Source organism: Filicampus tigris, chromosome 7, assembly GCF_054856515.1.
Source record: "Filicampus tigris isolate MCC_2025a chromosome 7, RoL_Ftig_1.0, whole genome shotgun sequence".
Taxonomy (NCBI): Eukaryota; Metazoa; Chordata; class Actinopteri; order Syngnathiformes; family Syngnathidae; genus Filicampus; species Filicampus tigris.
In genome coordinates, this window is record NC_141223.1 from 21,311,359 (window position 1) to 21,323,718 (window position 12,360).

Consider the following 12,360-nt stretch of genomic DNA (forward strand, 5'->3'; position numbering starts at 1 on the left):
CAAACAGTAGATTCGTCTCGCTCTGCTTTTTATAGAGCAAAGCAGTATTTTGCTGTGGCTATTTGCACTTTGACATATCAGCATGGCAACTCGAAATTTGTAAATTGATGTTGTCAAATACAGTGCAAATGTGCTGTGGGCAGTATAGAGCCACTTTCACAAAGCAATACTGCAAAATGGATCTACCAGAGAGGTAGTTTATTTTTCCTCCTTTGCATTTTCACCCAGAATCTCATCAGTCTGGTTGTGACATGTAAAATGGGCGCAACCAAAACAGCCATGCCAACATTTACCTGCCCGTGCCTTTTACACAGAAATTGGCAAAGTGTAGTATTGCTAATCTTTGTGGAATTATCTTTCCATTTTTTCTCTTCCCTCCTTATTGATAGCTAACACAAGGACCGGTGCATTGAATGTGCCTTAATTTTTTTTTTTTTTTTTGCCATTTCAATGGTATATTTTAAATTCATCCAGTCTCTCATGTGTGAGCTTTAAGTCAGTGACTAATAAACTCTGTTTTATTTTTCAGTCGACATTGAATTTTTGCATTTTGTAATGTGGTTTTATATGTGCAGTATAATATATATTAAAAAAAATACATGCCTGTAAGACCACGATGTGGGCTAACTACGTGAACATGTCACGCACAAGGGCATAAGGGCGGAAGATGGACAGGAAATGCATGTTCATCACTTTTGACAGTGTGCTTGAAGATCATAGGTTTTGTAGCCATGGAAAACGATAATATACAGTTTGATACTAATTAATCAAAAATGCGAATAGGCTTTCATCTAAAAATAAGAAAATTATATTTCACAGTACTGAATCTGAATTTGTGGACTTTGTTGGATGTTTTAAGTGTATCCCACTTGCATGAGTTAGATGATTGCATTAGAATTATTGTATCCAGTAGAGTATCTGACTTTGACATGAATTGCGTGCTCCATCGTGCTTATTCAAATGAGTTTGTACTTGTCAACGACCAGTAGGTGGCGTGATATATCCAGGCTTTACTGTTGTGGCGCCATATGCTGCCTGTCTCGATCATGTCATTTAAAGCAACAATAATGCTTGGAATGTGTTAAATATAAGTGTGTATTAATGTGCTTTTTTCCACAACGTCACCATGTTGGTAACTATAGAGCAGCAATGCAATTAGGGTCGTATTCCGTGTAAGCGTGGTAAGAGCTCAATATTTTCTTCAACTACAGGGGCGTAACGAGTACCATGCACATTAAAAACAAAATGAAAAAGAGTAAGAAAACGAACAAAGGAGTCAAACTTGAATTTACCTTAGAGCTGTTATTATCTAGTAGTATTACAATTAAAAACTGCAGGTATACAGCAAACTACTAAACTATACAGCAAACAACTAAACTATTAAGTTTAGTAGTTTGCTGTATTAAAAAAAAAGTTAGGCCTATATATATGAGCTGAAAGCACACACACCAGCCTTCAAGTTTGAACAGTTCAAATGTATTTTAATAACAAAAATCAACCAAGCACCGAGCATTTTACAACCGTTCCATCAAAAACAAACAAACAAAATTGAAACAGCAGTTGTCAGTTACTATTGCACTGTAAAATTTCCATTTTGAACAACTTATTACCTTGTTTGTTTACAGTACAATAAGATTACTGCATGGGAAACAGTTGAGTATTTGGGGACTATTTATTGAGTTGAACTAAAAAGTATTGAGAAAGACTGTGTTGATTTAATCATACCATATTTATGAAATTCAATCACACGCATGCGCACACACACACACACACACACACACACACACACACTTATCTACGTGGGCCCTGAGCCACTGTTATGTAGAATCCTGTGGGATAAATAGCATGTAATTGCATCAGTTGTTAATACTGTATGCTCAAGGCAGTTAAATTGTGCCTCATGTTATCGGAGATCCCCAGTTTTCAGTCGGCTTATATTTATTGGCTGTCTACAGTGTGCACAAATACCTTTCAACTCTTGGCCACTAGTAAGCAGAGGTGGGCATTCGTCAGTGCTCTAGTCCGTCAATATTTCATTCTCGTCGACTCCAGCAGAGTAAAACGCTAAGCAAGCCATTTAATAATTGAGGCTCAAAATGAGATCACCTTTAATCAGGTCAGGATAATATTTGTTTCACATTTGTTCACTTACTCTTCAAGATATACAAAAATGTCAACGATTGTTTACAGTTTTCTTTTTTACTATATTTATAGTTAAAGGTGCAGTATATCAACTGCCTGTACAGTAAAAATTATGCATATCTGCTTGAACTTGTAATAAATGTAAGACTGTGTGTATTCTTTATTATTTACCAATGTATTACTTTTATGTATTGTCTATTTAACGTACTTATCAACTACTTGTTTATTCCACCCCAAAATGATTATGTTGACATTCATTGCACATTACCAAATTAACCTTGATCATTGGTTGGATACTCAGCGTACTTTCATAATATAAAATCTGTCAACGCTATAAAAAACATGAACTAGTGCCACAAAACTAGTATTGAACATTATTTTGGCAAGTTGCTTTTATTTTGATGTACATCAGAGAATAGACTGTGCCATGTTACAGCTTGAAGGTAAAAACCAGCGCCATTCTTGTTACTTCTTCATAAGCTCAGATGATGAAAGATGACTTGTGGTGGAAATTTCCCTAGAGGGGGGAAAAATGTTTTTAGCCTTCCAGGAGATATACTATTATGCATTTGTTCCCCACAATTTCAAGCAGTTCCCAGCTGATTCAATTTGTCAAAATAGGCCCCAAGACACTTGAACTCCTCCACTTTCGGCAGGATCTCATCGCCGACCTGGAAACCCTGCCTCAGATATGGTGGAGCTGATTAACATCCCAACCACTTCCCACTTGGTTGCAAACCGCTCCGAAGGGTTCGAGATCGCTGTTTGATGAAGCCAACAGTACATCATCATCTGCATAAAGCAGTAATGCAATACTGGGGCCACCAATCCGTACCCCATAAACGCTTCAGCCGTGTCTAGAAACCCTGTCGATAAAGGTTATGAACAGAATCCTTGGTGGAGTCCAACAGTTAACAAATCCCATTTACTGCCGGCAAAGCGGACCAAACCGGTCGTACAGGGACCGACCGACCCAGCAATTTGCCCAACTAGTCTATCACTGTAATTATAATTATTAAAATTACAGCTCCAAAATGACCTTTTTTGAAATAGTTGGATGAGTAAAAACTGCATTTTTCCCTTTGAGCACAATCCACTTTAGTTTTAAACAAAATATTGAATATTTGGTACAGATGAAATGTGTACCATGTTAAGTACACATAAATAATAAATGATGTAACATTCATCTTCTGATTAAATTCTTAGTGTCCCATCACTAGTGAACTATTTTTAGAACAGACCCATGGCATACTCAGGTCCTGGGGCTAACTAGTACCCGCTGGCACTTAAAAATGCACATTAACCAGAGCAAAAAGGGATCCTTGTTTGAAGTGTCTCTATTGTCTTGCTCCCTCCCTCCTCTATGCGTAACTGCTCACCCCTCTCTGCTCACCAGAATGAGAAGTTAATGGAAACAATTGCCTTCAAAGAAGCGGCTCGTTGACTCAACTCTGCAAGCAGCCAACCATATTGTGCCTTGCTTAGACATCCCCTCAAAAAAGGCTCCTCATTATCGGTAAGCAGTATTAGCGGTTATTGACACCTTGGCTCTCAAAACCCGTCAAACCGGTAATCGGCCCACGCTGAATGACGCTTATCAGAAGCTAATGCTAATCTGTGGTAACACTGCAGCTCTGCTTAGCAGTTTGTCACAATGCAAAAAAAGGCAGATTTATTGGATGAGTGGGCAGGCACAGAGCTATAAATATTTGCACGCAAGCAATTGAAAAGTACATTCCACATAATACCCCCCCTGTAACTCTAGGGTATGCCAAATTTTGTACCTCATCTGATTTAGCGTAGTAGAGACCATCTCTCTGCACCAGACAACTGAATCTGTAGTAAAAGACGACACGATGAATGCCTATCTTGTCAATGTAGGAGTAAATAGATTAGTATTACTGTGTAAATACTCACTTGTTTTCCTTTTGGCCTTTTTTGGAAGAGAAGGTGCGTGAAACGCAATACCAAATGCCGCCAATCACAAAGAGGATCGCTACCATGCCGCCGACAGCCTTGAAGACTATGTTGAGGATGTCATCATCATCTATAGAAAATGTATAGAAAATCTTGTAACATGTACCAATATACAATTATTTCCATACACTAACACAATCTAATGAGAAAATGTTTAATACACTCACTTATGACTGACTCTGTCAGCATCCATTTTAGTATGTATATTGTGGTTGTAGTTTTGTGTAAGTCTTACGACAGTGGTCATATTGTGGACAACCAAAGGCAGAGCTATGCAATAGTCATCATGTCTAATCAGCATCTTGGCATTCCACACTCGTGACTTGATTTGTGAACAATATTTGAAAGAAATCTTTTGAATTCAGCTCATGTAAAATTGTCTTGCATTATATTTTTTTGTCCAGTGCCTTTCAGCATCGCAGTACATGCATTACGTGCTGGTGTATTAACAAAAACAAATGATATTACTACGGCCTGGCTGGTATTAGTTCTAAAGTTGGCAATTTTTTTTGGCCCATTATTTATTTGTTTTTTTAACGCATTACAATTTTTTTACTCATTACAACATATAACAAAGATAAAGTCGTTCAAACGCACCCCCCCCCATTTATTCTCTATTGTACAGTTAAACAAATACATAGGACAAACTTGAAAACAGTCAAACCTTCTGACTGCAATTAATACCTTTATTGTTGTAAGCATTAAGGGACCAAGAAAAAAGTATTTCATTCATTATATACAATGGGTACAGAAAGTATCCAGACGCCTTGAAATTTTTCACTTTCAGTGTCATTGCAGCCATTTGCCAAAATCAAAAAAGTTCTCTTTCTCACTAATGTACACTCAGCACCCCATCCTGACAGAATAAACAGAAATGTAGAAATTGTTTAAAATTTATGATATTTCAGTTTTTCTTTTTTCATAAATTTGCAAACATTTCTACATTTGTTTTTTTCTGTCAGGATGGAGCTCTGAGTGTATAATAATGAGAAATAAAATGAACCTTTTTTTAATTTTGGAAAATGGCTGCAATGACACAGAAAGTGAAAATTTTCAGGTGGTCTGAATACTTTCCGTACCCACTGTATTTTTTACATTAATCAGCCATTTAACAGTTTACAGTGGCCCCTTGTTTATCGCGGGGGTTACGTTCCACAAATAACCCACGATAGGCGAAATCCGCGAAGTAGGAAACTTTTTTTTTTTGCAATTATACTGTTTTAAGGCTGTAAAAGCTCACCATTAACGTTTCTCTCATAAGTTCATCCTATCTTTATTGACACTTGTGCCCTCTTCTTCCTCACTAAATTAAATTTAGTAAGCCGAACGCATGTTGTGTGACACATGGCACAGAGGAGATGTATTCAAATTGGTCTACAGTACTTTACAATGCGGGGGTGGGTTTGTACGCTTTAAAAAACAGCTTGCTGAATTTCACTGCAAAACATACGGGCAGTCAATAAGGACACAATACGGGTTCGTATGCTGTAAACAAACAGCATACAAAATAACACTGTAAAAAAATCCGCAATGTAGCGAGTCTACAAAAGGTGAACTTTGATATAGCCCAACAGCCACTGTTGTTAATGTAGGGCAACTGTGGCATACACCTCACATGACAGTCTGGCTTCAATTAATATGTGAAGCACTCTGTAATGATTAATACACATTTTTTCTTTAGATAATATGTTATCATACATTTTGTATGGCCCTTGGAGAACTTTTTAAAAATAAAAATAGACCTTGCATTAAAGTTGTAGGTGTACTTAATGAAGTGTCCGGTAAGTATAGCTGGCAAATCCTTTTGTCATTTGTGAGACAAATTACCAGAGGTGGGCATTTTACACAATTTTGCCAGTCCGTCAGCAGCCATCCACCCACGCCAGTCCATCATTTTTTTTTTTTTTCGAACCAACTGTAATGGTCGGTCGCTCAGCCAATCATGTTATTTTAACCGCACTTCCGTCATTGCTTCCATCAGTAAATTTCACCATTCCTTGTGTCCGTCAGTGAATCAGTCAGTATGTCCCTAAAGACCCTACAAAAAAACACGTCATAGTCCAACAGATAAAAAATCCAATGTGATTCAAAGTAGAAATGGAGTGCACTACCATTTACCAGTGTACACTCACATACACTTATTTGACAATCGGTTGAACTGTAAATCTCGCTCTGCATTGCGGCCAAAGGTAAAATCCCATCCAAGTAGCTCATACTCCAACTCCTGTCTATAAAATGCTCGTCGTGGTCTGCTTATTCTTCTCCTCCTTCTTGATTCATTGGCGGATTACAGCTCTTTGGTGCATACCACCACCGACTGTACAGGAAGTGCAGAGCCTTTCCATATAGTCAATGAAAGCAACTCTGCCCGTATTCAGCCCCGCAAGCCAACACACGAGACGAGTCTTGAATGTAGATCATTTCACCATGATCCAACAGAAAACCCCAACGGTAAAGATTGGTTTACATTCAAATAAATTCACATACATAATAAATTAGACTTAGAGATTGCAGATGTGTTGTCATAGCAAAGTGATGTCTTTTGTTTTTGTTTTTGTGTCAATCGTCGGCAAAACAGGCGTCTGTCAGTACTGACGGAATGCCCACCTCTGCAAATGACCACTAGGAATAGTTAGACAACCACAAATATCCCTTCGAATTTGTGTCTGACTGTGTTTTATCCCATCACATTCTATGCCGTCCACATACTCAAGGCCAACATTTTTATTATAATCGTCAAAAGTGGACACGCAATCAGACGTCACTCACAGACTTCCATCAACTGGGAGGGACACTGGGCGTGGCCAACGTCATTCTTGGCCTGGCAATAGTACTCCCCCGCGTCCTCCTTCCTCACGCTGAGGAATTTCTGAGGGAAAATGTCAAGTCAGTTGAGTGACACTCGGCTGCACAGTCGACAAAATGCAAAATTCAAGTCCTGCATCCGGCGTTTACTTCCAATGACAAATGCACAGGTTCTAATAAAGAGTCGTTGCTTTTGCTGATATGCTGAATGGACAAAGGTATTTGGACATGTGGGATATTTATTCAAATGTACTAAGTAAGGAATGGGTGGTGTCATACCAGGCTTCCAGTGCTGGTGTTCAAGGTGTAGGTGGCATTGATAAACTCGGGCGTGTCCTTTGGGTCTTGAGGAAGCTCCTCGTTGTTTCGGAACCAGCGGTAGACTGGTGTAGGGAAACCCTCGTTCTCCAGACACAGGAGCTCAGTCGACGTGCCCACCGTGACTGCCTCCGCCACGCTGCATCGGGGCACCACAGGTTTCACTGAGCACAACATACATGTTCCCTCTTGATTTGTCTTGAAGACAGACTGCTGTAGACCTTTTCATAATGTTCAGCAACAACAGGCGTCAGGGTACCCAGCTGACTTTGGGCGAAGTGAGGTACACCCTGGACTGACCAGGAGGCAATGTGGCAGCCATAGAATCAAAAATAGAATTTTCTGCTGCGTAACTAAAATGTAGCGACAAAAGTGTTCACACCTGCCCTGGCTGATCAGTACAATAATATCCTCCATGTTTAGCGCTGTCATTGAGCGCTGTCCGGCACATGTAACCGTTTTGAAGCTTATACCGGTACATGTATGTAACCATTTTGAAACTCATAAAGTGCAATATACGGAGTCAACTCACTTCACCTCCGTCATACATTAACAAAGCTTGAGTAGTTTTAGGTTTAGTTCTTGTTTTTACACTTGTAAAATAGTTTAGAACAGGGGTGTCAAACTCATTTTTGTCACGGGCCACATCATACATATATGGTCACATGTACACAACAAATTGATGGATAACTAGTTTTGAAACTAGAAGCCGGTAAATGGTTTGTTCATCTGTTTTTCAATTTATTTTAAAGGAGGGAATGCTGACATATGTTTGCAATATCTGATATCCAGTGTTAAAAGTGAAGACAATTTGAAAGCAACATATCAAGTCAACACACATGATTTGCCTTGGCGGGCCGGATCTGGCCCACGGGCCTTGAGTTTGACACTTGAGGTTTAGAATACAATACAATACAATTTTATTTACATGTTCAAGTCTTACTTAAAACTGGACAGGCTGTAAACTTGGGTTTTATTAAATGGAACATTCCTAAAATAGTGGAGGTCCTACTTGGAGAGAAGGAATTATTTTGTGATTGATTGGAAGCCTCAAATCTGATCAGATGGCCATGAAATGTAGGGTCCCTCAAAGGTCAGTACTTGGGTCCCTTTTGTTCAGTCTGTATATGTTACCTTTGGATGAACTGTTTCAGATTGCCAATGTGTATCATGGTCAGAGCTGGGCATTTTACTATAAATTGAGCGTCCGTCATTGGTCATTCGTCAGCAGCATGGGTACCCTTCCGTCGTTTGTCATTCACCTTTTTTCCGGGGGGGAAGAAATAGTACACGTCTATAGGCCAGTCCACCTCTAATTTTAAACTTCCGTCAGTGACTCCGATTAAACTTTCACTGGTCCAGTTTCCCCAAATGGCAGCAGTTCAGTTGATATGGCACTGTCTAGACTAGCAAACTAACAACTGGATGAACCAACATTTCCTTCAGCTAAACCAAAACAGAATTGAGGAAATTTTTTGGGGCAATATTTTGTTTGTAAATGTGTTTAAATGTTGTGAATGTATGTTGTTTAATTATTTTAATAAGCTACTTTTGTTCTTTGCTTTGCCTTTGAATGTCTTTAGATGTTTGTAAATGCTTTTATGTGTTTTGGTTGTGTGAAGCACATTGAGTTGCCTTGTGTATGAAATGTGCTGTATAAATAAGTTTGCTTTTCTTTCTGAGGGCCCAATGCCAAGCACAGCGTTCATGACCATGGTGACCAGGGGCAGCGCTAGTGGTTGTCATTGAGGTGAGATGCAGCTCAGAGAAGAAAAAAAATCAGCCTCTTGTGAAGTCCGCAAAAGCATGGATTGTTTTTTTCATTCATGAAGGCAGCACTTGCTCACTAAGACACTGAATTATATTTGGCAATTCAGTGTAATTTGGCAATTCAGTGTAGCGTAGTTGAGCATGTTCCCGTTATGAGAAGCTAATATCGGCAAGGCTGTTGGCTTTGACATGATGGTATTTCTGGTCTCGGGTGGAGAAACTCCATGTAGGGGCGGTATGAGGTATAGTAGCCAAATTGTGATGTCACATTTCGGTAAAACAGAACAGCTTGCTCACAGTCATAATTTGGGGAACAGGCAGACCAAAAAATTACTTGGTTGTTTAATTTCACACACCGCTCACTTCAAGACGAATCTTAATCTCATCAAAGTCCCCCAGACCGTCCATGACGGCCACCTCGCAGCGATACTCTGCTGCATCTTGGCGAGTGGCGTTGAAAATCTCAATGCTGGCCGGCTCTCTGAGCTGTGCCCTGTTCTCCAAGTCACCTTTAAGAGGAGAGAGAGAAAAAAAACTGTTTACAATGGCTGATTGAAACACACAACACGGCTCGGGTCAGGTCACAAACAGCATTCAAAGCAGAGTTCTCTCCGAGCGCCATTCATTCTCCTCATCTTGCCGTGTCACTTTACCAACTATCTTCCTTTGGTAGTAAACATATCTTGGGATGCCGTTCCTGATCTTCTTCCACTTAATCCTCAGGTTGTCGGTGGAGGCGGACTCTATTAAGCAAGTGAGCTCAACAGCTGCGTAGAGTAAGGGAGTGTGGAAAAAGTGCAATGCAAATTGACAGGGAAAGAAAAGCTACTTGTGCTAAAATAGGTTGCGACAACTTACGCTCAAACTCATTTGCCCGCACGATCTCGTCCGTGGTTCTGAGGATTACTGCGAGTGATGATGGGATGTGGCCTGTGGAAAGATGGAAGAAAAACACTTAATGCTTAGTCAGCCTGATGGAGTTTTCATTAGCAGACATTAGCAGCTGGGCATCACGCCTTATAAACAGCGGATTATCATGATAAACACACACACACACACACACACACACAAGCTCCCTGCGATGAGAAGTATTAAACGCTTCATATTTCTATCAAAGATCATTAATCCAAAACAGAGTGAAGGGTACACACAGCATCGCCTACACCACGTTTATGGCATCTCTTTATGGTGTTTAATTGGATAATAATGCGGCTGGTGGTGGGTCATGAGAGGGGAAACGCCACATGTTCAATTGCTGCTCATAAAAATATAGAGATTTTGGAACGGACCACAAATATTTCTGCGGTGACGGCTTTTTATTGTTCTGGCTTTTCTCCAGATGCAGGTAGAGGATTGAAGATAGAGTTTAGAGCTGATTTTGAGCTTTATTGGTACATTAAGTTGTTACTTTTTTGAGCTATGGACACACTGAGCCCCAGGAGAGATGCAGAGCTTTAGAAAAAGTTCTTGGTATGATGTATGATGGGCGGCACGGTGGTCGACTGGTTAGCACGTCCGCCGTTGCATGTTCTCCCCGTGCCTGCGCGGGTTTTCTCCGCGTACTCTTGTTTCCTCCCACATTCCAAAAAATGCATGGTAAGTTGATTGCCCCGAGGTGTGATTGTGAGTGCGGATGTTTGTTTGTCTCTGTGTGCCCTGCGATTGGCTGACAACCAATTCTACTGCCCGAAGACGGCTGGGATAGGCTCCAGCACGCCCGCGAGTCTTGTGAGGATAAGCGGTATAGATAATGGATGGATGGATGATGTATGATGCAATTACATAAACATACAGTCAGGTCCATACATATTTGGACATTGACACAATTTCCAGCATTCCAGCTTTGTACAACATCACAATGGATTTGAAATGAAACCATCAAGATTATGCTTTAAGTGCAGACAGAATCTAAGCTTTAATTTGAGGGTATTTACATCCAAATCAGGTGAACGGTGTACGAATTACAACACATTTCATGGCCAGGTATGCGTCATTCCCTCATTATTTCACTAACAAGGAGCAGATAAAAGGCCGAGAGGTCATTTCAAGTGTGGTATATTCATTTGAAATCTACTAGTGAGGTCGTATCTCAATATGAAGTCAGCTGTCACTACCGGTGAAGCAAGTAATCACCATTTGGCTGAAAATCAAGACAAACCCATCAAACAGAAACATTTCCTGTGGCCAAAAGACTTGGAAGACCATCGAAAACAAATGTGGACGACAAACAAATCCTTTCCTTCATTAGGAAAAGGTCCTTCACAATCACAACAGTTGGCTGTGACACACCAATGGTGCGAACGCAGCACCATTTGTGTACATGCCCCCTACAGGACAAAATGCCAACAAAAGCCAACGCCTGTGTTACAGCTTTTTGCAAAGCTCTTTTTCAAAATTCTTAGAGCCATGAGTGATGCAATGAATAAAACAATGGTCGCTTTTAATAAAACAAGCCCACTCAAATGTATCCAACCTTCCTATTTTTATTCTTATTTAAAAAAAAAAAAGCTCTAGGCTTCCAATATATGTGACTGCATTGCGCTCACAGAAAGAGGAAATAGGTGGTTTTCCAACACTTTTCAGACATTTTCAACATTCAAGAGTGCGAATATATTTGTTCCATCTTAAATATTCAAGAGTGCTAACATATTTGTTCCAGCTAGTTCAAAGCTAATAATATTATAACAGATGAAGTGAGATGTATCAATTCGTGAAAACAGTGGTGAGATTCCCCTATACTGCTTTTGGAATGGCTTTAATTAATTCTTCAGGTTCCTACTGCTGTGCCACATTCATATCACTCCATTTTGCATTACAACACATTCCAACAAAAGATGCTCGGCTCAGCGTGTCACAATATACATAAAGCCCTTCTCTCTGTCTCTCTCACACACTGCCATTATTTACAGTAGTAGACAAGCAGCATGGACAGTCTACTTACAGATGAAGGCGAACACAAGACAAAGTGACGCCGCACACAAAGCACATGTTCTGCTTTTCGCTATCACGACCGACATAGCAGCTGACCAATAAACACGTCACGTGTAAACTACACGGTAGTAACCGTCTATCGCGAACTAAACCTAGTTGAGGAGTCAAAAATGTACTGTTAACGTGGACTCCAAAGAATGAGTTGAAACATGAAAGGTAACGCGTACGTCATTTGTCTGCTTTGACTAACTTTACAACACTTCGTTCTCTTTCAACCCATGTTGCGCTATGAACAGCACGGACAGTAATGGATGGAGCTCTAAGGCTGGTGTGCTCTTCTTGTTCTTACTCCTCATTTATCGTTCTCGGCTGCAAACACGCTCGCTTCCTCGCAGGTACGAGGAGGATGAGGAGGAT

General features: G+C 40.1%; 1 protein-coding gene across 1 annotated transcript; it reads right to left on the reverse strand.

Annotated features, from left to right (window-relative positions):
- Positions 1–1,544: 1,544 nt before the first annotated feature.
- LOC147145150 (junctional adhesion molecule 3B-like) lies at positions 1,545–12,135 on the reverse strand. Its single transcript, XM_086036878.1, has 9 exons — positions 11,954–12,135; positions 9,871–9,942; positions 9,666–9,779; positions 9,369–9,521; positions 7,204–7,406; positions 6,889–6,988; positions 4,060–4,189; positions 3,927–3,978; positions 1,545–2,659 (listed from the first exon to the last, which is right to left on the reverse strand). Exons 1-9 carry the CDS (start codon positions 12,027–12,029, stop codon positions 2,624–2,626), a joined length of 936 nt encoding a protein of 311 aa, XP_085893004.1. The 5' UTR covers positions 12,030–12,135; the 3' UTR covers positions 1,545–2,623.
- Positions 12,136–12,360: the final 225 nt, after the last annotated feature.

Bases quoted from the DNA above. Each gene is read 5' to 3' on its own strand.
- LOC147145150 (XM_086036878.1), bottom strand. From the start codon at position 12,029: ATGTCGGTCGTGATAGCGAAAAGCAGAACATGTGCTTTGTGTGCGGCG. The intron at 9,780-9,870 runs GTAAGTTGTCGC...TACTCTACGCAG, and splicing joins GCGGGCAAATGAGTTTGAGC to CTGTTGAGCTCACTTGCTTA. The intron at 3,979-4,059 runs GTGAGTATTTAC...CTTTTACTACAG, and splicing joins AAAGGCCAAAAGGAAAACAA to ATTCAGTTGTCTGGTGCAGA.